Here is a 27,416-nt window from a genome sequence, read left to right as displayed (position 1 = left end):
GCTCTGCCCCCCGGGTTCACGCCATTCTCCTGCCTCAGCCTCCCGAGTAGCTGGAACTACAGGCACCCGCCACCACGCCTGGCTAATTTTTTCTATTTTTTAGTAGAGACAGGGTTTCACCGTGTTAGCCAGGATGGTCTCGATCTCCTGACCTCGTAATCCGCCCGCCTCGGCCTCCCAAAGTGCTGGGATTACAGGCGTGAGCCACTGCACCCGGCCGAAACAGATTTCTTTTCTTTTTTCGGTGAGTCAATTGAGTGACATTTCACTACTGACATAATTTCAGCTATTCTTTTCTATCTCCAATCTGGCGTGGTTCTTGACACTTGGGCCTACAATTTTTTTCTGCACCAGCCTATGTCAGATAATCCGTGATCCTAACACAAGTGCTCCACACATGAGGGAACTACCCTCCATGGGAACTGGCAGTTTGAAGCCCTGGTTTCTTGCCTGAGACTCTTTGCAAGTCACATGCGGAAGAAGGCTGTGTGTGGTGATGCAGAGCTGACTGTGGGGCTTAGGGAGTGGGGAGCCCTCTCCTTGCTCTGTCCAGGCTCACTAAGGACCCCGAACTCAGTTAAAATACTTAGAAAATTTCCCCCACTTTGTCCAAGGAAGAAAATAATGTCACCAGAACCTGCTTTTTTGGAAATCAAAATGGCTTCTTGTACGGTCTGAAAAAAGAAGGCTTTGGCATTTACTTACCTGTGGGGTGACTGGAAACCCTGAAATCCTGTAGCAAAGTCTACAACTGCACCAACTGCACTGACTATCATGGGCCTGACTGCCAATTTGATCTATCCTCATAAAGAAGACACAATCTCAGTCAGAATGCAGGACCAGTATCTGCTTAGTTTCCAGCTGTAGGTGCTCAGAAGGATCAAGAACGGACATTAAATAACACTTCATGCCCAACTGACACCTTCATTCTGGGTCTCCTGGACCCCAAGACCTGTAAAGGAAGGGGTGACATGACGCCCTCATTATAAAGTGGGAGTGTTTGTACTCTCAGTACCTAGTCACTTCTCAAGCAGAAGGGAGCAATTGGCTGGGAAACCTAAGAATGGAATTCATAGGTTTTTTCCTGGTCATTTTTCTCTATCACTCCAAAGCTTGGGCCCATCATAGGATAACCAGGGACAACCTATGCTTTCCCCAAGGCAGTAAAAATTCCTCTGCTAGCATTAGCCAGCTCACAGGGAAACACACTGCATAGGTGACCATGAGAATGGCCTTCAGACCGACCATCAGTAGGTATTTCTAATTGTAACTACTGATGAGAGAGTTCCAGTTGAACATCACAGAAAGAAACCCTCACTTGACATGCACACCTTTCAAGTATCAAAACACCTGTTCAGATCCCTATTGAAAGGGAGACAGGATGATTACTCATTTTATGTCTGCAGGTGTTTCCCACATGTCTCCAAGGCTCACCCAATTAATCCATTTTGTCAAAATCCTCAGAGGAAGTATGAGGTAGAGGAATGAGCTTGCAATTGGCAGCCTGGACAACTCTATTCTCTAAGCCGGACTCTGGGTCTTGGCTTTGTGAGTAATGTTGGGCAAAGCGTTCCCTCCTCTAGTTCTCAGTGTTCTTTTCTTCAAAGTGGCATCAACAGTCTCTTCCAGGCCTATCTTCCAAGGTCTTTCAGAGAAGACATGAGACGATGCGTGGGGAAAGGCCAAGAGCAGCAGAATACCTGGCTACAGGTAGCTGCTTAATTGCAATATCCTTAGAGCCACCAGTGTCATCTGATGTACTTATCTCAGAGCCTGAGATCCATTGCCCCTGTCACTTGTCTTTCTTTGGGTATTGAAATGACGCCACCATCGCTGGGCTTGATCTCCTCAACTGTCTTCAGAGGCTGGAACAAGATGGTCTCCAGAGGCCCCTTTGCTAGGATAATTTATCATTCTCATTGAAGCACAGGAGAGAGGTCAGAATTTCAGGTATTGGAGTCAAACGATAAAATCCTGTTGGTGGCAACACTCACTCCAATCTTTGCTCCAATAGGACAGAGGGGAGGCTAGATTCTCTCAGAGCCCCCTCTGGAAGGCAATTGCTTCCTTCTTTTCTTCCTTCAATGTATAAACAGGTCTTCTTTCCTAAAGGTTCTGGCCAAGACCTTGAAAACTACACATTCCCTCTTGATTTTGACCTGTGTTGACCATCAATGTGTTTTTAGTGGACAAAAAAAAAAAAAAAGAAAAAACTCAAACTGAGCCCCAAGCTTCCCTGTTTCACACATGGCGCAAGCCCGCACCTCTCATACTTTGGATTGCCTTTCATCTGTCCACTCCTGTTTTGTGCTCTGGAGAGCCTGTGTCTTCTGCTCATCCACTTGGACATAGTCTACTCTTTGTTCTTCTGAAAGGAGAAGTTTCTGAAGGAGGAGAACAAAAAGGTTTTTATTACATCTAACTTAAAATGTCAGAAAAATGTTTACCCTTTTGTATTAAATTACATTGTTAAATATTTGTTGCCTTTTCCTCTGTGTGGAAGCTTTATACTTTGTATGTGTGCTTCTGTGTGTGCACGCAGGTGCTTCTGCTTCCCTCAACTTTGCTCTAGCCACTTGACTTGCTTTGACCAATATAATATAAGTGGAAGTGACATGGCCTGGCATGGTGGCACGTGCCTGTAATCCCAGCACTTTGAGAGGCTGGAATGTGGTTTGGCTGTGCCCCTACTCAAATCGCATCTTGAATTGTAGTTCCCATAATCCCCATGTGCCCTGGGAAGGACCTTGTGGGAGGTAATTGAATCATGGGGATAGTTACCCTCATGCTGTTCTCATGATAGTAAGTTCTCAAGAGATCTGATGGTTTTATAAGGGGCTTTCGCCACTTCACTCTGCACTTCTCTTTCCTGCCACCATGTGAAAAAGGACGTGTTTGCTACCCCTTCCACCATGATTGTAAGTTTCTTGAGGCTTCCCCAGCCACGCTGAACTGTGAGTCAATTAAACCTCTTTCCTTTATAAATTACCCAGTCTCAGGTATTCCTTCATAGCAGTGTGAGAATGGACTAATACAGAGGCCAAGGCAGGAGGATCACCTGAGCCCAGGAGATCAAGATCATTTTTTATTAAAAAATAAAAAACAGCTGTGGGTGATGGTGTGCAACTGTAGTACCAGCTACTTGGGAGGCTGAGATGGGAGGATACCTTGAGCCCAGGAGATCTCACTCTGTCACTCAGTGAGCTATGACCATGCCACTGCACTCCAGCCTGAGTGACAGAGTGAGATCTTGTCTCGATAAAACAAAACAATTATAACAAAAAGGAAGTGACATGTTCCAATCCTAAGGAGAAAGAGGTATTCTGTGATTCTGCAATCTCTCTTTTTCCCCTGCCAGGAGGCCAGCACACTTCAGACGGGGGCTGCTTCTCTTGCCTCGGCCCTGGACTGGAGATGACCTGGAACACAAAGGCTCTGGCCTGCAATAAAAGAGCCTTTGTGTTGAAAGCAGATGAGATTTCGGGGTTGTTTTGAGTGCACAGTCTACCAAAACTGACTAATGCTCCTTTTATACTTATTGCTCCCACCCTTCTTACCAGCTTTTCTCCAGTCTCATATCAGGTTTTTGGAACGATATTAAAAGTAGAAAACAAGTAGGAGTTACCTCAGCAGAAGAGCAGGAAAGTCCTCCATTGTTTCCCATGCAGTCATTCCTTACGCTGTACAGTGGGTGATACTAGTTCACAGATATGATAACTTACATATATTAACTCAATTAATCCTCACAATAGCCCCTGACATAAGTGTTGTCATTTCTGATTCCTATTTTTCAGATGAGAATTCTACCCAAAGGGGTAGCTGCCCAACTTAGCCTTCAAGGCCCCTTACTGAGGGGTTCCACTTCCAACTTACAGTTCTTTCCATTGCTCCCTCAAGTCTAACCAAACTAGGCTATTACTCGTTCCCTAAACAGGATGTTCTTACACCTGGAGGGTCCTCTACCCCACCCTCATTTCTGTTCGAGATATTTTTCTATAAACTTTTTGGTCCAAATTTTGAAGTGTGAATATCACATTTATTTATACATGTACACACAAAGAACACACCCTCGAAGGAAATACACCAAGATTTCATTCTCTCTGGGAGGCGGGATGAGGGCTGATTTTAATATTCTTCATTATACATGTCTGCATTTTTAACACTTTCTAAGGAGAATGTGCTTGGTTTGATAATCAGAAAAGTCTAGGCAGAAATGGAATCACCCGGGAATTCTTAGACGCAAAGCCCTTCCTACCTGCATGGGAGTTGGTGATGCTGAATTGAAGTCCAGGGCCAAGTAATCTAGGCTGAATTTCTTTGTCCACATAAGAGCACCACTGCTCAGGGAACTGGCTGTTCGGTGCTCCTCCTAGGAACCAACATCACAGGAGTCGGGTTAATGATGTCTATCTGGGTTGCTCAAGGGAAGGAGGGCAAGTTGTGGCTTCACCCAAGCAGCTGCCGTCAGATCGTAACAGAATAGTCTGATGACACCTGAGTCAATCAGCCTGCAGATCTGAGTGAGAACTGTAATTTCAAACAGAATATAGCCAATGTGGCCTTCACGATGAAACGATACCATTATTCACCATGGGAACAGTTTGCCAAAATTCACTCAAAAAGGAATTTGCTTCATGAATCTGACAGGCCTGTGATACTTCAGAGATTAAACCCTGACAAGATCAACTATACTTATTAAAGTTCTCGTGAAGGCATCCCAAATGCACTTAAATGTAGTTTGCACAATACAAACAGTTATAACACAGATGAAAATCAGGGTCCAGCTTCAGAAGTGAAATGCTACCAATCCATATCTTTGAAGCTGTTTCCCCTCTACCATCTTTCCTTCTCCTCCCAAGAGGTAAAGCACTATCTTGAATTTTGTGCTTACCACTCCTTTTACTTTTAAATATAGTTTTATGAGTATGCAAGTATCCTTAAATAACAGACTATTTCATTTTGCCTGTTTTTGAATGTCATATCAACAGAATCACATTGTATGCATTTTGGGTGGCTTCAGTTTTGTGTTCAATATTAGGTACTCCACATTCACTTGTGTCTAAGCATTAGCCCTATTTCACTCATTTGCACTGGGTCAGATATTCCATTGCATGACTTGTTTAATCATTCTGCCATCAAAGGATATTTGGGTTGCTCCCAGTTTGGGGGCTATTGTAAGCAATGCTGCCATGGACATTCATGCACCTGTGGGAGAAATTCTAGGGCATTTACTTGGGAATAGAATCACTGGGTTATAGGATATGAGCATCTTCAACTTAACTAAATATCACCAAACTATTTTCCAGAGTGAACCAATCTACACGTGTACCAGGAGTGTATAAGAACTTCTATTGCTTCCCATCCTGGCCAACACTTGGTATTGTCAGACTTTTTAACATTTTTCCTACCTGAGACAGGTAAAATGGTATCTTACTGTGGTTTGATTTTCCATTCCCCTGATTATTTATTAGTATGAGCACCTGTTCATATGTTGAAAGGTCATTTGTTTATTTCTCCTCTGTGAATTGCCTGTTTGGGTTTGTTTTGTTTTTTGTTTTTTTTTTTTTTTTGCCTTGTTTCTGGTTAATTTTTGTATTGAATTATTTGTATATTTTTCTTACTTACCCTTAGTACTTTTTCCTCTGCCCTGGAGAGTAATCATTTGCTATCATGTATGTTGCAGACAGCTCATCACAGTCTAGCTTCTTGTCTTTTCATTTCTTTTTATGGTATTTCCTTTGACTAAGAAATACTTTTAATGTAATATGTTGATCTTTTCCTGTATGGCTTACAGTACGTTTAAGGAATCCTTCCCTATGCTGAGGTCATAATTTATTTCTCTATATTTTTCCTGAAATTATAAAGTTTTGCAATAATTTGCTTCACGTTTAAGCAATAATCTCACTTGAACGGATTTTAATATTGTATATGGTGGTGCAATAGAAATAAAATTCATTCCATTTTTGTTGTTGTTTTTACTCAACGTGGATAACCTAGTTTCCCCCAGAATGTCTTGCATGATCTTGACCCTTTTAGAATCAGCTTCAAAGTTCCTCAAAAATCTCTGTTAGGGAATTGGTAAGATAATGTCTTTAGTATTTGAGTCTTCCTATTCAGGAACATGGTCTACTTTCCACTTATTTCATTCTCCTTAATGTCTTTCAATAAGTTTTAATAATTTTTTCCACAATATTTTTTGTTAGATTTATCCCTAAATACCTAGAGTTTGTTGTTACTGTAAATGGTAAGTTTTGTTTAAATTCTTTTTTTCTGTTTGTTACCATTATCTAGACATCGAACTGGATTGTGTATATTGATTTTATATCCATCAATCCTGATATCTTTTATTAATTGTAATTATTTATTTTACTAACTTAGTAATTCTAATTATTTCTAAGTAGATTATTTCGAGTTATCACTCATATAAGCAGATTATTTTGAGTTATCGCTTCATCTATGAATAATCACTCTTTGTCTTCTTCCTTCCTTTCCAATTCGTATTCATTTTGTTTCTTTAGGAGATGAGTATGATATCTACTATAGGTTCTATAAGATTCATTTTTCATTTGTTATGAGGTTAAAGAAAATTCCTCTATTCCTTGTTTACTAATAGATTTTTTCATTAATAGATGTTGAGTTCTATCAAATGCTTTTTCTGCATCTAGTAAGATAATATATCATTTTTCTCCTTTAATCTGTTAATGTGCTTGGTTGACTTAATAGATATTCCTGGTTTTATGGTTGTAATAGCTCATCTCTCTGAGAATATTGGTAATAATAGAGTTTTAAAAAGGCTTTTCCTAGCCGGGCGCAGTGGCTCACGCCTTTAATCCCAGCACTTTGGGAGGCCGAGGCAAGCGGATCACTTGAGGTCAGGAGTTCAAGACCAGCCTGGCCAACATGGTGAAACTCTGTCTCTGCTAAAAATACAAAAATCAGCCAGGCATGGTGGCGCATGCCTGTAGTCCCAGCTACTTGGGAGGCTGAGGCAGGAGAATCGCTTGAACCCGGGAGGCAGAGGTTGCAGTGAGCTGAGATCGCACCACTGCATTCCAGCCTGGGTGAGAGAGTGAGACTCCATGTCACAAAAAAATAAAATAATAAATAATAAATAAACAAAAAGGCTTTTCCTTCTGGCATAGTTCTTATTTCATCCAATCTGTTTTGATTTCAATCTTTCATGCTAGAGTTCTCCTGAAATGTCACATGAAATCACTGACTATTGCTTATACTTGTGAGTGAAAGACCAAAAAGCTAACGTGAAGCTTTGTGTACATGGATGGTGTTTGTCAACTCTGGAGTTTTCTGCAGGGTGATCCCATTGGGTGGTTATCTTGAGTAACCCCCAATATTAGGAACTACATTTTGCCACTTGGGCTGCTCAAATAGCCCAGAGAAATATTTTCTAATCTCCAAACTTAATTGTAAAGGTCTGGTTGTCAATCTTCTGGAAAAGGGCTTGAGAATGGTTCTCATATCCATTATGCCTATTTACTTAATCACCTTGTTGTTAGTATAGTATTCGTGGTCAAATATGTCTAGTATCCCCCAGTGCAGAGACCTTTTGTTTTACTCTCTCCAGAGAGACTGAACTTCAACTTTTCTATGAGATGGGGGATGGAAAGTCACAGTGTTTCACCTCCATGGAGTGAGGGAAGGGATCTTGGAATTTACCTGATGCCTTTGACCATTACTGCTTCCTTCAACCCTACTTCAGAACTCCCTACTGTGGACAATTCCTGAACTCTTTGGGTAGTCTGCAGTATAAGTCAAGTTGCTTCTTGCCTTCCTTCCACCACATTTAAGATTTAATTTTTTGTGGGGGGGAGGGGTCTTGTAAGTCATTTACTACATATCTATCTGCATTCCAGTTTCCAATATGTTACTGCTATTTTCTTCTCCAATTCTTCATATCGTTGTGGGTTTATGCCTTTAACAGATTTCTTTACTGTTATTTTAGAGGGTGTTTGGGGATGGAGAGAAATTGGAAGCTTGTGGTCAATCTTCCATCTGAGGTTCATGTGTCAGCACTTTCTTTCTTTTGATGGCTGCATAATACAATGGAATATTATACTACATTTTATTATATACTATACTACATTTTATTCACACATTCATCAGTCGATGATCATTTGAGTTGTTTTCCCTTTCTGGCTATTATGAAAAAATGCTTCTATGAACATTTGTGTACGAGTATTTGGTTAGACATATTCTTCTTTGGGATTTTAAAATCTGCATCCACCAGTAACATTAGCCTACAGCTTTCTACTTATGTAATTGCTATTTGTTTTATCAAATTATTTTAGCCTCATAAAGTAAGGTGGGTAATATTCTCTTCTCCCATTCCTGGTAGGTGTTTATATAAGATTGCACTTATCTCTTCTTTTTGGTAGAAACTATCTGTAAAGTTTTTTGGGCCTTATGATCCTTTGTAGTACAAATTTTCCTACTGATTCAGTGTCTTTAATAGGTACATAAACATTCAGGTTTTCTAATTCTACTTGAGTCAATTTCTGATTTTTTTTTAATCCAGAGAATTTGCCTATCACAAAAGTTTTCAAATTTATTGGTACAGAGTTGTTCACAAAATTCTCTTAGGTAATCTGTCATGTATTTGTGATTATTATCTGTTTTTCGTTCTTAATATTACTTATTTGTATTAATATCTTTTGTATTAGTTTTGTTAAATTTTAGTCTTTTTAAAGAGCCTATTACAGCTGTATTGATCCTCTCTGATTTTGTTGTTTATTTTGTTAGTTTCTGTTTTTGCCTTTATTCATTTCACTTTTGTAGGGTTTTTCTAAACTTATTATTATAAAATTTTTCCAGCTATCAGCCAAATTAAAGAAAATATACTCACCATGTATACTCCACTAACATTTTATTCTACTAACCTGCTTGTCAGTCTTTGGGCTTGTGGAGGAATGGTACCTCTAGCATTATCCCTTGACATATCGCTTCTCTCCTATTTTTCTATAATCTCCTTCAACAACTCTGACTATACAAATATTTGACCTTCTTATTCTATCTTCCATGTCCCAAATTTCTTTCATATTCTCCATGTTTTAAACTCCTTGTTCTGATTTATTAGTAACTTATTCATAAATTATCTTCCAGCTCACTAAATCACTCTTTGTGCTTAGTCTGTTTATCTCATCCATTGAGTTTCTAATTTCATTCTTGTTTTTATTTCTACAAATTGTAAATGGTCTTTTACAATCTACTTGGCCATTTTTAATAGTATCTCATTACTTAATCCAACTTTCAATTTCTCATTTATTTCTTTAAATATAGTAAAACTACTTATTTTATATTCAAAATCCAGTGTTTCCAAAAACTGCCTACTTCCATATTTGATTCTATTATTTGTAATTCTTATTAATTTGGGGGGTTGCCGTTTCTCAATATTTTTGGCCCCAGAGATTTCTTTTCCCTTCCCTTCTTGTCAGCTGAGTTTTAGATTTAAAAATGTATCGTATTTATAATAAGAGGTGTTTTTCATGCTATCTTGCCTACCAAGGTGTTCCATCAAATTTTAAAAATAGAATAAATGTAGTTTCACCTCCAGTAATGTTGAATAAAGTAATTTTGACCACCCTTCCTGCCGAGAACAATATTTTTTTTCCTTTTTTGGTAGAAATTAAAAAATTGTTTCTAAAATTTTTACGGGAGTAGAAAAGTCAAAGAAAAAAAACGAAAAAAACCTAGAGGAAGGTAAACAAAGCAGGAGGACTTACTTTCCTTGATATTGAGTCTTATAAAGCTACAGCAACTAAGGCAGTTTGCATTGTTCAAAGATAGACAGGGAAACCAACAGAATAGAATTAAGAGTCCATAAAAAAACTCGTACATATATGGATATTTGATTTATGGCAAAGATGGCACTGCTGAATAGTCAGTAAATGATAGTCATTTTACATAAATGGTGCCAACCAATTAGATAAACATATGGGGAAAAATGAGTCTTGACCCCTATCTCACAGCACACACAAGTTAATTCAAGGTGGTATAATCCAAATGTGAAGGTAAAACTAGAAAACTCCTGGGAAATAACCATAATTCACCTGAGATCAAACAGATAATGATCCTGTATTAAAGAAATTGAATTCACCCAGAGGGTTTCACTGGTGAATTATACCAAAAATTTAAAGAATAAACAAAACTAATTCTACAGGATCTGTTCCAGAAACTAGAAGAGGAGAGAACCCTTCCTGAGGAGCCCGGCACGACCTTAATACCAAAACCGCACAAAGACACTACAAAAACCTAAAGATCAACACCCATTAGGAACACAGACATGAAAATCCTCAACCAAATATTAGCAGATGAAATGCAGCAATATATACAAGGAAATAATACACCATGACCAAATGGGGTTTATCTAGAGAATACAAGACTGGCTTAAAGCCTGGCACAGTGGCTCATGCCTATAATCCCAGCATTTTAGGAGGCTGAGGTGGGAGGATGGTTTGAGCTCAGAAGTTCAAGACCAGCCTGGGCAACATAGTAAGACCCTGACTCTACCAAAAAAAAAAAAATCCCAAGAAATCTGAAGAAAATAAAAACCTCCTATAATTAATAAGTTAATTAAGCAACCTCAAACTCTTGGGCTCAAGGGATCTTCCAGTCTCAGCCTCCTGATTAGCTGGGACTATAGGCACAGCTACTATGCATGGTTAATTTTTAATAACATTTTTGTAGAGACAGGGTCTCGCTTTGTTGCCCAGGCTGGTCTTGGACTCTTGGGCTCAAGCCATTCTCCCACATCAGCCTCCGCAAAGTCCTGAGATTACAGGTGTGAGCCACTGAACTCAGCCAATCATATTTCTATATACCACCAATGGGTCACTGGAAGCTGAAATTTTAAAAATACCATTTATAATAGCTCCAAAAATGAAATACTTAGATATAAATCTAATAGGACACGCATAAGATCTATGTAAAAATTACAAAATTATGAGGCGAAAAAAATCAAAGAAAATCTGAATAAATGAGCCAGGCACGATGGCTCATGCCTGTAATCCCAGCACTTTGGGAGGCTGAGGCAGACAGATCACTTGAGGTCAGGGGTTCGAGACCAGCCTGGCCAACATGGTGAATCCCTGTCTCTACTAAAAATACAAAAAAGTTAGCCAGGCTTGGTGGCGTGTGCCTGTAATCCCAGCTACTCGGGTGGCTAAGACATGACAATCACTTGAACCCGAGAGGCGGAGGTTGCAGTGAGTCGACATTGTGCCACTGCACTCCAACCTGGGTGACAGAGCAAGACTCTGTCTCAAAAAACAAAACAAAACAAAACAAAACAAAACAAAACAAAACAAAACAAAACACCAGTCTGAATACATGGAGAGATATACTGTGCTCAGTAATTGGAAGATTCAGAATAGTAAAGACTCAATTCTCAAATGTATGTATAGATTTAATGCAATTCCAATAAAAAAAAAAAAGTGTTAGGCAGGGCGTGGTGGCTCACGCCTGTAATCCCAGCACTTTGGGAGGCTGAGGCGGGCGGATCACAGGGTCAGGAGATGGAGACCATCCTGGCTAACACAGTGAAACCCCATCTCTACTAAAAAAAATACAAAAAATTAGCTGGGCATGGTGGCGGGCACCTGTAGTTCCAGCTACTCGGGAGGCTGAGGCAGGAGAATGGCGTGAATCCGGGGGGCGGAGCTTGCAGTGAGCCGAGATGGCGCCACTGCACTCCAGCCTGGGTGACAGAGCAAGACTCTGTCTCAAAAAAAAAAAAAAAAAGTCTTAGCAGGATATTTTTGTAGATGAACATCTGATTCTAATTATACATGGAAAGGCAAAGGAAGCAGAATAACAAAAACAAGTTTTAAAAACAAGAATGAAGTTACAGAAAATACACTTCTTGATTTTAAAATTTACTCCAAAGCTACAATAATCAAGACTGTATGGCATAGGCAAAGAAACAGACAATGGAACAGAATAGAAAATCTACACAAATATGCCCAACTGATTTATTACAGAGGTGCAAAGAAAATTCAGTGAAGAAAGGATCATATTTTCCATAAATGGTACTGAAACATTTGGACATCCATATGCAAAATGTCAGCTTCGACTTCACCTCACATCTCATACAAAAATTAACTTAAAATGGATCATAGACCTAAATGTAAAACCATAATTCTTTTTTTTTTTTCTTTCGAGACGGAGTCTTTCTCTGTCCCCCAGGCTGGAGTGCAGTGGCGTGATCTCGGCTCACTGCAAGCTCCGCCTCCCGGGTTCACGCCATTCTCCTGCCTCAGCCTCCCGAGTAGCTGGGACTACAGGCGCCCGCCAACACGCCCGGCTAATTTTTTGTATTTTTAGTAGAGACGGGGTTTCACCATGTTACCCAGGATGGTCTCGATCTCCTGACCTCGTGATCCTTTTAGAAGGTAATAAAGGAGAAAATTCTAATGAACGAAGGTTAGGCAGAGTCCTTAGACATAACAATCCATTAAGGAAACAAAAGCAATAAATTGGACTTAATTAAATTTTTAAATGTTTGCTCTGCAAAAGACAGAAGAGAATGGAAAGACAAGCTCCAGATATGGAGAAAATATTTGCAAACTATATATCCATTGGAGGACTTGGGTTTTTTTTGTTTTGTTTTTGTTTTTTTTTTGAGACAGAGTCTTACTCTGTCACCCAGGATGGAGTGCAGTGGCATGATCTTGGCTCACTGCAACCTCTGCCTCCCGGGTTCAAGTGATTCTCCTGCCTCTGCCTCCCGAGTAGCTAGGACTACAGGCACGTGCTACCACGCCCAGCTAATTTTTGTATTTTTGGTAGAGACAGGGTTTCACCATGTTGGCCAGGCTGCTCTCGAACTCCTGCCCTCAGATGATCCTCCCGCCTCAGCCTCCCAAAGTGCTGGGATTACAGGCGTGAGCCACCATGCCTGGCCCCTTTGGAGGACTTGTACACAGAATATATAAAGAACTCTCAAAACTCAATGGAAGAAAACAAACAACCTGATTTAAAAATTGGCAAAAAGATTGAACAGATACTCCACCAAAATATGTCCAACATAATTTACCATTAGGAAAGTACATGTTAGAGCCACACTGAGATATCAATATACATCCATTAGAAGGTAGAAAATTTAAAAATCTGGTAATACCAGAGGTACAAGGAGGAGCTGGTACCATTCCTTTTGAAACTATTCCAATTAATAGAAAAAGAGGGAATCCTCCCTAACTCATTTTATGAGGCCAGCATCATCCTGATACCAAAGCCTGGCAGAGACACAACAAAAAAAGAGAATTTTAGACCAATATCCCCGATGAACATCGATGCAAAAATCCTCAATAAAATACTGGCAAACCGAATCCAGCAACACATCAAAAAGCTTATCCACCATGATCAAGTGGGCTTCATCCCTGGGATGCAAGGCTGGTTCAACACACACAAATCAATAAACGTAATCCAGCATATAAACAGAACCAACGACAAAAACCACATGATTATCTCAATAGATGCAGAAAAGGCCTTTGACAAAATTCAACAGCTCTTCATGCTAAAAACTCTCAATAAATTAGGTATTGATGGGACGTATCTCAAAATAATAAGAGCTATCTATGACAAACCCACAGCCAATATCATACTGAATGGGCAAAAACTGGAAGCACTCCATTTGAAAACTGGCACAAGACAGGGATGCCCTCTCTCACCACTCCTATTCAACATAGTGTTGGAAGTTCTGGCCAGGACAATCAGGCAAGAGAAAGAAATAAAGGGTATTCAATTAGGAAAAGAGGAAGTCAAATTGTCCCTGTTTGCAGATGACATGATTGTATATCTAGAAAACACCATCATCTCAGCCCAAAATCTCCTTAAGCTGATAAGCAACTTCAGCAAAGTCTCAGGATACAAAATCAATGTGCAAAAATCACAAGCATTTTTATACACCAGTAACAGGCAAACAGAGAGCCAAATCATGAGTGAACTCCCATTCACAATTGCTTCAAAGAGAATAAAATACCTAGGAATCCAACTTACAAGGGATGTGAAGGACCTCTTCAAGGAGAACTACAAACCACTGCTCAACGAAATAAAAGAGGATACAAACAAATGGAAGAATATTCCACGCTCAAGGATAGGAAGAATCAATATGAAAATGGCCATACTGCCCAAGGTAATTTATAGATTCAATGCCATCCCCATCAAGCTACCAATGACTTTCTTCACAGAATTGGAAAAAACTACTTTAAAGTTCATATGGAACCAAAAAAGAGCCCACATTGCCAAGTCAATCCTAAGCCAAAAGAACAAAGCTGGAGGCATCACGCTACCTGACCTCAAACTATACTACAAGGCTACAGTAACCAAAACAGCATGGTACTGGTACCAAAACAGAGATATAGACCAATGGAACAGAACAGAGCCCTCAGAAATAATGCCACACATCTACAATTATCTGATCTTTGACAAATCTGACAAAAACAAGCAATGGGGAAAGGATTCCCTATTTAATAAATGGTGCTGGGAAAACTGGCTAGCCATATGTAGAAAGCTGAAACTGGATCCCTTCCTTACACCTTATACAAAAATTAATTCAAGATGGATTAAAGACTTAAATGTTAGATCTAAAACCGTAAAAACCCTAGAAGAAAACCTAGGCAATACCATTCAGGGCATAGGCATGGGCAAGAACTTCATGTCTAAAACACCAAAAGCAATGGCAACAAAAGCCAAAATTGACAAATGGGATCTAATTAAACTAAAGAGCTTCTGCACAGCAAAAGAAACTACCATCAGAGTGAACAGGCAACCTACAGAATGGGAGAAAAGTTTTGCAATCTACTCATCTGACAAAGGGCTAATATCCAGAATCTACAAAGAACTCAAACAAATTTACAAGAAAAAATCAAACAACCCCATCAAAAACTGGGTGAAGGATATGAACAGACACTTCTCAAAAGAAGACATTTATGCAGCCAACAGACACATGAAAAAATGCTCATCATCACTGGTCATCAGAGAAATGCAAATCAAAACCACAATCAGATACCATCTCACACCAGTTAGAACGGCGATCATTAAAAAATCAGGAAATAACAGGTACTGGAGAGGATGTGGAGAAATAGGAACACTTTTCCACTGTTGGTGGGACCGTAAACTAGTTCAACCATTGTGGAAGTCAGTGTGGCAATTCCTCAGCGATCTAGAACTGGAAATACCATTTGACCCAGCCATCCCAGTACTGGGTATATACCCAAAGGATTATAAATCATGCTGCTATAAAGACACACGCACATGTATGTTTACTGTGGCACTATTCACAATAGCAAAGACTTGGAACCAACCCAAATGTCCAACACTGATAGACTGGATTAAGAAAATATGGCACATACACACCATGGAATACTATGCAGCCATAAAAAAGGATGAGTTCATGTCCTTTGTAGGGACATGGATGAAGCTGGAAACCATCACTCTGAGCAAACTATCGCAAGGACAAAAAACCAAACACTGCATGTTCTCCCTCATAGGTGGGAACTGAACAATGAGAACACTTGGACACAGGAAGGGGAACATCACACACCGGGACCTGTTGTGTGGTGGGTGGACGGGGGAGGGACAGCATTAGGAGATATATCTAATGTAAATGACAAGTTAATGGGTGCAGCACACCAACATGGCACATGTATACATATGTAACAAACCTGCACGTTGTGCACATGTACCCTAAAACTTAAAGTATAATAAAAAAAAGAAAATTAAAAAAATATAAAGAAATAAAAATCTGGTAATACCAACTATGCTGGCAAAGGAGGTGGAGCAACTGGAACTCTCATAAGTTGCTGGTGGGAGTACAAAATGGTACAGCCATTATGGAAAACATTTTAGCAATATCTTACAAAGTTAAATAAACAATTGATGACTCAGTTAAACATACATTTGATGGCCCAGCAACACCACTTCTAGGTATTTATCCTGGAGCTGGATTTCTCAGCTGTGGCACTAATGACATTTGGGGCTGGATAGTTCTTTGTTGTGAGGGCTGTCCTGTGCACTGTAGGATGTATAGCAGCCCCCCTGATTTTTTTCCATTAGATGTCATTAGCACTACCTACTCCACTCCAAGTTGTGGCAACCAAAAATGTTTCAAGACATTGCCAAATATCCCTTGAGGGTCAAAATCACCACTGTCTGAGAACCACTGATCTAGAGAAATGAAGACGTCTATCCACGTAGAAACCTGTCAAATACCACTAAGATCAGAAACAAGGCAAGCATGCCCACTTTTGCTACTTCTATTCAACAAAGCATTGGGAGTTCTAGCCAAAGCAATTAGGCAAGAAAAAGAAAGAAAAGACATCCAAACTGGAAAGGGAGATGTAAAGTAATCTCTATTTGCTGATAATATAACCTTATATATAGATAACCCTAAAAATTATATAAACCCTAAAAATTATATAAAAATATAACCTTATATATCGATAACCCTAAAAAAACACAAAAACTAATAATAAATTAAAATGAACAAATTCAGCAAAGTTGCAGGATATAATATCAATACCCGAAAACCAGTTGCATTTCTATACACTAATAGTGAACAATCACAAAAGGAAATTAAAAAAAAATTTTCGTTTACAATATCATCAAAAAGAACAAAATACTTAGGAATAAATTTAACCAAGGAGGCAAAGACTTATACATTGAAAACTATAAGAAAGAAGGTAAAGGAGACATAAGTAAATGAAAAGACACCTGTGTTCATGAATTGGAAGACTTAATACTGTTAATATGATAATATTATGCAAAACAGTTTGCAGATTCAAAGCATTCCCCATCAGAATTCCAATGGTCTTTTTTTGCAGAAATAAAAAACTCTGTCCTTAAAGTTCACATGTAACATTAAGTGACCCTTAAATGACAAATCAATCATAAAAAAGAAGAACAAAGTTGGAAGATTCATACTTTCTGATTTCAAAACTTACTACAAAGCTACTACAAAACAGTGTGGTACTGGCATAAGGACAGACATATAGACCAAGAAATAAACCCTTGCATATATTGATTTTCAACGAGATTTTCAATGAGAGTGCCAGGTCCATTCGACATGGAAAGGATAGTCTAGACTTCCCAACAAATGGTGCTGGGAAAACTGAATGTCCACAAGCAAAAGAATGACGTTGGACGCTAACTTTATACCACATACAAAAATTAACTCAAAAAAGATCAAAGATCTAAACATAAGAGCTAAAACTATAAAACTTTCAGAAGAAAACATAGGAGAGAATCTTCATAACATTGGATTTGGCAATGATTTCATGGATATGATGCCAAAAGTGAGGCAATAAAAGGAAAGAAAATTTTGACTTCATCAAAAGAAAAAACTTCTGTGCATCAAAGGACACTATCAAGAGAGTGAGAAGACAACCCACAGAATGAGAGAAAATATTTGGAAATCATGTATCTGATAAGGGGTTAACATCCAGAATATATTTTAAAAATTCCTATAACTCAACAACAAAAAAAGAAACAACCTAACTTAAAAACATGCAAAGGACTTGAATAGACAGTTCTCCAAAGAAGATATATAAATGGCCAATAAGTACATAAAAAGATGTTCATTAATCATTAGGGAAATGCAAATGAAAACCACAAATGAGATACCAATTCACACCCATTAGGATACTGATTATAAAAAATGATAAATAGGTCAGGCGTGATGGCTCACGCCGGTAATCCCAGAACTTTGGGAGTCCAAGGCAGGCAGATCACATGAGGTCAGGAGTTTGAGACCAGCCTTGCCAACATGGTGAAACCCCATCTCTACTAAAAATGCAAAAATTAGCTGAGCATGGTGGTACACGCCTGTAATTCCAGCTACTCGGGAGACTGAGGCAGGAGGATTGCTTGAACCTGGGAGGCGGAGGTTGCAGTGAGCCCAGCTTGTGCCACTGCACTCCAGCCTGGTTAACAGAGCGAGATTCTGTGTCCAAAAAAAAGATAAATAAAAAGTGTTAGTGAGGATGTGGAGAAATTGGAACCCTTGTGCATTACTGGCAGTAACGTAAAATGGTGCAGTCACTGTGGAAAACAAGTTTGGTGGTTCCTTAAAAAGTTAAGCATAGAATTACCATATGATCCAGAAATTCCACTTCTACATATATATATATACAAACAAATTGAAAGCAGGAAGTCAAGCATACACTTGTATGCCAATGTGTATAGCAGCATTATTCATAATAGACAATGGTAGGAACAACCCTAAATGCCCATTAGCAGATGAATGGATGAACAAAATGTGGTCTATACAGTTAAATATTACTCAGCCTTAAAAAGAGATGAAATTCTGTTGTATCCTACAATATGGATGAATCTTGAAAACACTAGACGAAATGAAAGAAGACAAACACAAAAGGACAAATATTGTATGACCCCACTTAATATGAGGTACCTAGAATAGGTAAGTTCATAGAGACAGAAAGTAGAGCTTTACTACAAGAAAAATATTTTTCGAAAACTGTAAAAAAAAGTATCTAACAGTTCTAATTGTCTAAAAACTTGAAAAAAATCCAAATGTCATTCCATGGGTGAGGGGACAAACAAGATATGACACATCCATATGCTTGAACACTGCTCAGCAATAAAACGGAAAGAGCTATTAATACATGTAACAATGGATGAATTTCAAAAAAACCATTCTGAGTGAAAGAAGCCAGTTTTAAAAGGTACCGTATGATTCTATTTTTGTGGCATTCTTGAAAGGACAATACTATAGTCATGAAGAACAGATCAATGGTTGCTGGGGTTACAGGTGAAGAGAGGATGTGGCTCTAAAGAGGTAGCATGAGGGATTTCGGAACTGTTGTGTATTCTGATTATGGTGGTGGTTACACAAATCTCTATATATGTTCAAACTCGTAGAACTGCACACCAAGAGAAAGTCAATTTCACTGTATGATGTAAAAATGTTCTAAAAACTTAAAAGTATTGTAATACCATAATAAAAAAATTAATGTGAGATTTAAGAGTCTAGAATTCTACTATAAAAGCCTTACAAAACTGTTGAAACCAAAGGGCTTGAAAAAGTGATAGAGAAGAAATCCCATATAATAAAATTATGTTTATTCTTCTAAATTTTCTATAATTTCACAAACATTTAAAGAAGGATATATGGCAAAACTTGTATTTCAGTAAAGCAAAACCGTGTTTCAGCCCCTGGCCTTAATCACTACATTCAGATCAGAACTTGCCCTTAAAGAGAAAAAAAAAAATTAACATATATACTTATGTGCAAAATCAACGTCAAATCATACTGGGTTTGACTACCATATTGGGCTGTTATGTGGCACAAGTGAAATAATGTAAATCAAAGTCATATGAAACTGTCTTATTACTAAAGTTTAAAAAAACACAATTGAACAAGATGGGATAGCCTTTAAACATTTTTATATGACAGTTCCCAGATCATAGCTACTATCAGCCAGTGTTCTGAGTTCTTAATCTGCTGTGTCATGTTGCCTACTAATACACAGAGACAGTCATTGATCAGTGATTATAAACCTAGGCAAACAAATGATTTTTAACTTTGTTGTTAATGAAACACTGATCTTTCTCTTGTTTTTTTTTTTTTGAGACAGAGTCTGGCTCTGTCGCCCAGGCTGGAGTGCAGTGGTGCGATCTCTACTCACTGCAAGCTCCGCCTCCTGGGTTCACGCCATTCTCCTGCCTCAGCCTCCCAAGTAGCTGGGACTACAGGTGCCTGCCACCACGCCCGGCTAATTTTTTTGTATTTTGTATTTTTAGTAGAGACGGGGTTTCACTGTGTTAGCCAGGATGGTCTCGATCTCCTGACCTCATGATCCGCCCGCCTCGGCCTCCCAAAGTGCTGGGATTACAGGCGTGAGCCACCACGCCCAGCCAACACTGATCTTTCTCACAACATCAAAGATCAGAAATGAACTGTTGGTATCTGGAATGACTCTGCACTTGCTTCCATTGGGTTTTAGATTCACTTCCTTTTTCTGTTCTCTGGAGACAGAGCGCAGCTGTTAAGCATCGTTTTATAAGAGTGTTTTCTTCTAGAAATTTCCCAAGGGCCATTACTAAGTGTGAGAAATATTGGGAAGACCATAACAGATTTGTATATGAGTCACTTTGCATCTGCATATGGTTAAGTGCACTTACAGCACGATTTGAATAAAATAAGAAGGTAAAATGAAGCATTTAATTATAGCTTAACTGGAGATCACTATTTTTAGATTTTCAGTTGCTGATTATCCTTGCATATAGGAAGGCAGAATTGTCTTCTCAAGAGTATATTGTCACAGAGCCTTGAACATTGTCCTTCTAAGATCTCTTTTCAAAATTTCGTAGTTCAAACAGAAGCTCTCTCTTGAGTTCCCTACATTTCTGAATTGCAGAACAGGCACTGTCATGGCTAAAGTGTCTGCTAATTGCCAGAGGTGCTAAAAGTCCCTCTCCATCTTCAAAAAGCCCACGTTCTCAATAGCATCCAAGATGAAGAGATTAGAAGGAACAACAGGCTAGAAGGGAAACATCAGGACTCTTTAACTGCGAATGGTTAATCAAGTCTCCATCCACTCAGGTCTATAGAGAGACCCATAATAGGAGTCTTCCAGAGGTTAAGATACACTCACAGTCCAGGGCACTGTACCTTTCCCAATGGGACTCTGATTCATCCTCCAGAAAGGTTCAGAAGTAGTCAGGACAGGGCCACCAGGTGTTCTGGTGGAAGGGAACATGTAATATGTTGAGTTTTTACAATTTAAACTCTGGACATCCAGAGAACTACAAACCTTTTGGGGTCAAACAGGACATCACAGCCTTGGTGAAAAGAATTGCTGACATTTCCATTTTCAAATTAAGCAAGCCTCAGCCCTGAGCTATCTTGAAATACTGCAATCTCAAAATGGTATGAGGAGTTGAATGTTGCAGGAAAGAAAGCCAACTTCAAATTGATTTGTTCCAAGTCTAGAAAAGCTTGTGGCCTGGTTTTACGATCAAGTGGTTGTTTTAAAGTTGCACAGGGCTTACTGAAGGATGTGTTTCCTTTATAATGAGCTCATAAGAATATAGATTGGGGTGAAGGATAAGAAGAGTGTGAAAAATATGATTACCATTTCGATGTAGCTTTCTTCGTCTTCTCTGGAAACAGGATTAGCAAAAAATCTTGCAGAATTAATACCATTTCTTTCTGGAGAGAGAAAGCTGGTTCGACTGCTAGGAATAAAAATATAGATGAGGTCAAAGCAATGTCTTACAGCTGCTCTGAAAGCCGGCCAGGAACTAACATGGCCCTCATGGGGTTTCAGCCCTCCTCTTCCAGACACAACTTCCTTCCGGCCAAAGCAATTCCTGAAGAGGCAGAAAATGCCCAACGGTTTCTGCTCCACTTTGGGGCAAATGGCTCCCAATTCACAAAGGCTGCTTTTTCTCAGGCCCTCTATGTGACACAGCTCATGAGCTTTCTAAACGGACGAGGGCATCATATCATTTAGCAAAAACAAAACAAAACAAACAAACAAAAAAACTCCTTTGGGGCCCTCTTGTTTCTATTCAATGTAAGGAAAAGTGAGGAAGTATGGCCATTCCTCTGATAGGACTGAGTCAGAGGCATGAGCTGAGTCACTGTCTTGGCTGGAAATACAGCTCACTGCAGAATTCTGCTTTACGATGCAATTGTGTTTTGTGGCATTTAGAGTGAACCGAGAAACTCCTGAGCCAAGCTCAGGACTAAAAATCAACTTCTAAAACGTGAGATGAAAGGGTGCAATTATATTTTGAAGTCTGTCTACCCAGCCTGTGAACCTGGGAACTCCCTTGTCCTACCCCATTCACAAAGTTGGGCTTGGGCCATAGCCAGTTCCACTGAGACTGGGGAACACAATTCTCTCTCCCCAGGAAATCGGAATTGGCATTGAAAAAGCCCATCTGCTGGTACTGGAGTTGTAGGTGTAAACAAGCTCGGGGGGTACGGTACAGCTATCTCTGACCATGAGGATTGTGCAATAGAAAAGAATACTGCAAAGACAAAGGAATGCACAGATGTGAAGAGTGAAGCAGAAGTGAGCAGATTCCTTGGGTTCCCAACAGCACACTAGTTCCTGATTCCAGGATCCTGGGAGACCCAGACATATTCCTTCCTTTGTGATCTATAAAACAGCTCTTGCTCTCGATAATAAACCTCACCCCTCCTTTGGCTTAAACTAGATCAAGTGGGCTTCAACTACATTTAATCAGAGGCCTAACACACACCGGGGTGTTTGTGCTGGATGAGGCTCTTTTGAGCAGTCAGTCTTACCAAGGCACAGTGCGGGTCCTGGTAAGAGATGCATGTTCCCGGATGGTGGAGAGGTTTCTCAGGTCCAGAGGAGGTGGCCGTGCTACAAGACAGTGTGCAACATCCAGGAGGTCAAGGCCAGAATCTAAAGGCTGTAAAACTATGACATTTCACTTTCCCAGCACACCAAATCCACATTTACTAACAGGCAGCACTGATGATGAGGGTCCCTGCCTCACTGGGAGTAAAGACAAATACTGAGCAAATGGTCACATTACCTGCTGGAGGTAACGACGTGGCAAGGCATTATTAAGAAGTCTCTGTATATCACGCGTGCTTCTGGGTGTCGAAGGCACAGGATGAACAAAGCAGATGAAAGTCCCTGACCTTGTGGAATTGCAATACCTATTACCTCACACCTGATGTGTCTGAAGTGGAAATGTTACCTTTCTTATCACAGGCAGAGATGATCACCCACGTCCTAGTCTTCCCCACCTACAATCCATTGTCCACCTGATGATCCTTCTGCCTAGAACATTCTTTCCCATCTCTTTGCCTCCAGACAAGATCAGGCCCCACAGCCTGGGCTCTCAAGTTCTTGTACTTACCCTTCACAGCACAGCCCCGGTTTGTGATAATACACTCATCTATGATTTATCTGGGCCTAAACTGTGCTCCAGGAGAATAGGGGTATATCTGGTTTGTTCACTGCAGTAGCCTAGGCACCTAGAGAAGCACTTGGTATCTGCCCCAACCCTTATTCCACCTCAGTGGCCCATCTTCCTGAGTTAGTCCTGGCACAGGTATCTACCTTTGCATCCACTCATTAAATCTCCAACCCTGAGTCTGTCAGACATCTTCTGTTGCCTATCACAAGGTCCTGCAGAGCTGCACTGTCCATTGTCGTGACAACTAGCCACACGTGCCCATTTACACATATATGTAAATTTATTAAAATTAAATACAATTTAAGATGTAGTTCCTCAGTCACATTAGCCAAATTTCAGGGGTTCAGTAGCCATTATTTCCAACATGACAGAAAGTTCTGTTGTTGTTTAATTGTTTCTGACCAGAATTAATGGCTATTCCCTCTGAACCTCATAAGACAGGGTCTGTTCTCCTATTTAGCACTGATTTCATAATTCTATTTCGTGGTCCAGGTGGATTTTACATATCTTCCTCCCCCTCAGACTGAAGAACCCTCCTTGCTTCCTCATCTTTGTATCCCACCCAGTGCCCACCACAGCAATACATACGCAGCACACGCATCGTAAATGTATAAATGTAGTTTGACTGAAATTTAAGGGAATATGCCTGGAGTAGACCAGGCATAAGTAGGGGTCTTAGTTGGCAGCTTTGGGCACAGCCACCTGAAGTGACTTTTTTTGCTTTCTAAAGGGCAAAGAGAAGTTGGAATGGACAAGAGATCAGTCATTCTACCAATGCTTCCTTGTAATCACACAGCCAACTGGGAAGGGGAAGATGAGCAAGAATGAAGTTAATAAGTCACTCTGACCTGCTCTTCCTCTTTCCCTCTTTTCCTATCTATCTCCCTGTCTGTCCATGCTGCTTAGCAGACCAGAGAAGCTACCTGGGAGTAAGACAGAAGCTGCAAGGCATCCCGTGCACAGAGGAGTCAGCCTGCTCATTGCCAAAATCCTCTTCTACCCCTGAATACCTCTGCTGACGGGCATGCACAGAACGATGAGTGATAAACTGCATGTGACTGGGTCTGACCTTCAGGAATTGGTGTCAAAGGCTATTCCTGACTGCCTTACAGAGGCTGGCACTATGATTATATTCAAGTGCTATCTAATGAGGAGATGCCAGGTGGGGTTCCATTCTAATCCACCATCACTTATTCCTGGGCCTTTGTTAGGGAAAAGCCAAAGACGAGCCCTCTGGAATGAACTTGGCTTTGTCAGCTGTATTCGCAAGGCCACAGTGCCTGTAAGTCCCCCGAATCCTGTTATCATGACAATCTGGGGCAGCAAGGTGCCCCAGCCCTTCCTGTTCCATCCCAGCCACTTCTTTCCTGACCTTATACTTTCTGGCCCTCTGGGGTGGTTTCTCTAGGTCTTCCTTTACAGAAACCTTTTCTATGCAACCACTGGAACCTTGCTCCCCTACCCCTGTACAGCAGGCCTGGTCAAGTGCTTACGTTTCCTCTGAGGCTTGAGATCTCTATTCACTGGGGGAGGTTCCAGGTTTGCAGGTAGCTCAGGCAACGGGCTTGAGATGCTTCCTGAGTTCATTGGAATGTAGTCATCAGGGCTGCAGTGGGGTCCAAGACCAGAGGCACCAGCCTGCGGGCTCATGGGCACGTAGCTGTCTTCGATACTGGCTGAAGCTGTGGGGTACATTGGGGAGAATCTGCATGGCTGCAAAAGAATAGATACCGATTGGGAACCACAGACCAGTCATGGAAACTGCTATCAGAGGGCGGCCAAAGCTGTACATGTGGTTTCAGTTCCAAATTATCCAAGTATAACTCTGAACTTCCTCAGCAAAGTCAGACAAGCCTCTAGCTCAAGTTCTGCCTTTGGACTTATCATTTTAGTATAGGCGATAACTCTCCAAGATCTGACAGTGGAAGACAGAGGGTTATGAATTTATGCAAATGCTTTAAGTATAAAGTGATGCCTTAAGTAGCTATACCAAGTTGAGCAAGTGTCTGAACCATTAGAACCAATAAGGCCCTTATAGACCACCAAGTCCTGTAGTTCAAGTCTTCAGGGGAGACTGGAAGAGTCTCAGAGACTCAGAGTGCTGAATCTTAAAGATTTCAAGGGAATATACATAGATCAAGCTATTTTTGGTAAAATTGATGCTTAAAAGAACCTGAGTGTTGAACTTACCAAATTTAAACTAAGCCGCTTGTCTCGGTGTCTTAAGGATTGGCTTTCTACGTCAGCTGCAAGAAATAAGCCAAGGTGGTGAGAAATGCAGAACAATATCCACTGAAACTAGAGTCCAGAGAGGCAGAGAAGCATAACACAACAGTTGCTATTAGAGTCTAGCTGGGCAGTCAGAACACATTTCCCCAACAGATGAAAAATCAGACCAGATTTTGAAGAAGTTTCTAGCCGATGGTTTGAGTTCTCTCTATGAATTAGGAGGAGATATAGCAAGTAATTAACAAATGCTTGTTGCATTTATTACATAAATATTCTGAGCTGGAGGCAGAACTGGAGGTTTGAGGAGAGGAGAGAGGTTTGAAATATTCCTTGTAATGAGCAGGAGAACAGGGTGAACAGAGAAACGATTGCCTTGTGGAGCAGCATTAAGGGCCCAATTGAGGTCTGTGACCAGAAAAGCTACTCAGGTAGAGGCATGGAGAGAAAGGACATTTGGAGTTATCCAGGATTAGAAACTCATTAGATGGATGCAAGAAACAGTGTGATATTAAAATTTAGAATAATTGTTGAATTTAAAGAGAAGATGTTCAGAAGGCAGCAAGATATCTGGGCCTGGACTCAAATGAGATATAATTTGAGAGAATTTAGCAGCTTAGAGACGGCAGTCAAAACCACAAGAGTAGATGAAACTATCTAGGTTGCAAGTGTTGAGAAAAGTACAAAACTCTAGAGAATCCTAAGATTCAAAGAACTAAGAGATAAGTCAGTGAAGTATCTTGAGAAAGAGCAACCATAGATTAATAAGGAAACTTGGGGGGTATGGTGCCATGAAAGCCCCAGGAAGGAAAGAATGGCCAACAGTGTTGAGTGGTGCAGAGAAGTCCAGCAAGTGCTCCCAGCACGTGGTGGCCAGAGCAAAGCGGCCCTCAGCCCTCAGCCCTCAAGAGCTTGGAGGTGTGAAAAGTCAGGAGGCCTCTAAGAAATAAACTTAAAATTCGACAACATCTTAAAATGCAAGGACAACTCCCAGCTCAGAAAAGATGTGACAGAGACTGATGGAATTAAGCATATATATTATATATACATATATGTGTATGTATATATGTATATATCTATGCTTACATATGTTTAAAGATGTACAAGTACTGGTTAAAAACTACTCTGAAGTCAGACTGTCTAGTTAAAAATCCCTACACCACCATGTATTAGCTGTGTGGCACTAGACAAGTTACTTACCCTCTCTATGTCTCAGTTTCCTATTTATAAAGTGAAGCCAATAATAGAACCTATTTCATAGGACTTCTGGAAAGGATGTAGAACACTGCCTAGAACACAGAAAGTACTTAATAATTCTTAGAAACTATTATGGAATAATATCTTATTGTGGGACTTGCATGTGTGAGCACAAGCCCTTAACTCCCTTTCCACTACCAGACCCTTTTGAAGTCATCAAAGAACATAAATATAGAGAAAACTCTGAATCAAAGACATAGGTATAATCCACGTGCCAGATACTTCAAGAGATTTGTGACAGATAGAATGCAGATGGGATCAGAGTAAAGGAAGGCACTTTTTCTCTTATATGACAGCATTCATGGCAAGCTTCCTGAAGTGCCCTTGGGCCTTAAGGGAACATGGGCAGACAGTACTCCCCATGGCCTGGGGTGGTGGTAGCTATGGAGTGAGGCTCCTCTGCCTTATATTGGGAAAAACTAAAGATTACACAAGAAAACTATTAGAACTAATACACAAATTCAGTAAAGTTGCAGGCCACAAAATCAACATAGAAAAATCAGTAGCATTTCTATATGCCAACAGTGAACAATCTGAAAAAGAAATTAAAAAGTAATCCCATATACAATAGCCACACGTAAACTTAAATACCTAGGAATTAACCAAAGAGGTGAAAGACCTCTATAATGAAAACTATGAGACAATATTGAAGGAAATTGAAGAGTACACCAAAAAATAGAAAAATATTTCATGTTCATGTACTGGAAGAATCAACATTATTAGAATGTCCATACTACCCAAAGCAATCTACAGATTCAATGCAATCCCTACCAAAATACCTATTATAGTCTTCACAGAAATAGAAAAAAAATCCTAAAATTTGTATGGAACCATAAAAGACCCAGAATAGCCAAAGCTATCCTAATTTACATTCCTGCCAACAGTGTACAAAGGTTCCTTTTTCTCCACATCCTCACAAGCATTTGTTATTGCCTGTCTTTTGGATATAAGCCAAAAAAAATTTAGAAAGAACAAAGCTGGAGGCATCAAACTAC

The 27,416-nt window shown here is 40.0% G+C and overlaps 1 protein-coding gene across 2 annotated transcripts in view; it reads right to left on the bottom strand.

Moving 5' to 3' along the window:
* Nucleotides 1-1,318: 1,318 nt before the first annotated feature.
* GAB3 (GRB2 associated binding protein 3) overlaps nt 1,319-27,416 on the bottom strand; it is a 69,748-nt gene continuing 43,650 nt past the window's right edge. For both annotated transcript variants that reach the window (XM_032757845.2, XM_032757846.2), the window contains exons 5-10: nt 25,129-25,184; nt 24,432-24,651; nt 22,292-22,373; nt 21,108-21,210; nt 4,256-4,369; nt 1,319-2,384 (exon numbers count right to left, since the gene is read on the bottom strand). In XM_032757845.2, coding sequence (XP_032613736.1) covers nt 2,268-2,384; nt 4,256-4,369; nt 21,108-21,210; nt 22,292-22,373; nt 24,432-24,651; nt 25,129-25,184 — 692 coding nt within the window. In that variant the 3' untranslated portion in view covers nt 1,319-2,267. The remainder of the gene's footprint in view (nt 2,385-4,255; nt 4,370-21,107; nt 21,211-22,291; nt 22,374-24,431; nt 24,652-25,128; nt 25,185-27,416) is intronic.

Source organism: Hylobates moloch, unplaced genomic scaffold (genome assembly GCF_009828535.3).
Source record: "Hylobates moloch isolate HMO894 unplaced genomic scaffold, HMol_V3 SCAFFOLD_7, whole genome shotgun sequence".
Lineage (NCBI taxonomy): Eukaryota > Metazoa > Chordata > Mammalia > Primates > Hylobatidae > Hylobates > Hylobates moloch.
The sequence above is the reverse complement of the archived record's forward strand: the minus strand, read 5'-3'. Positions and strand labels throughout refer to the sequence as shown.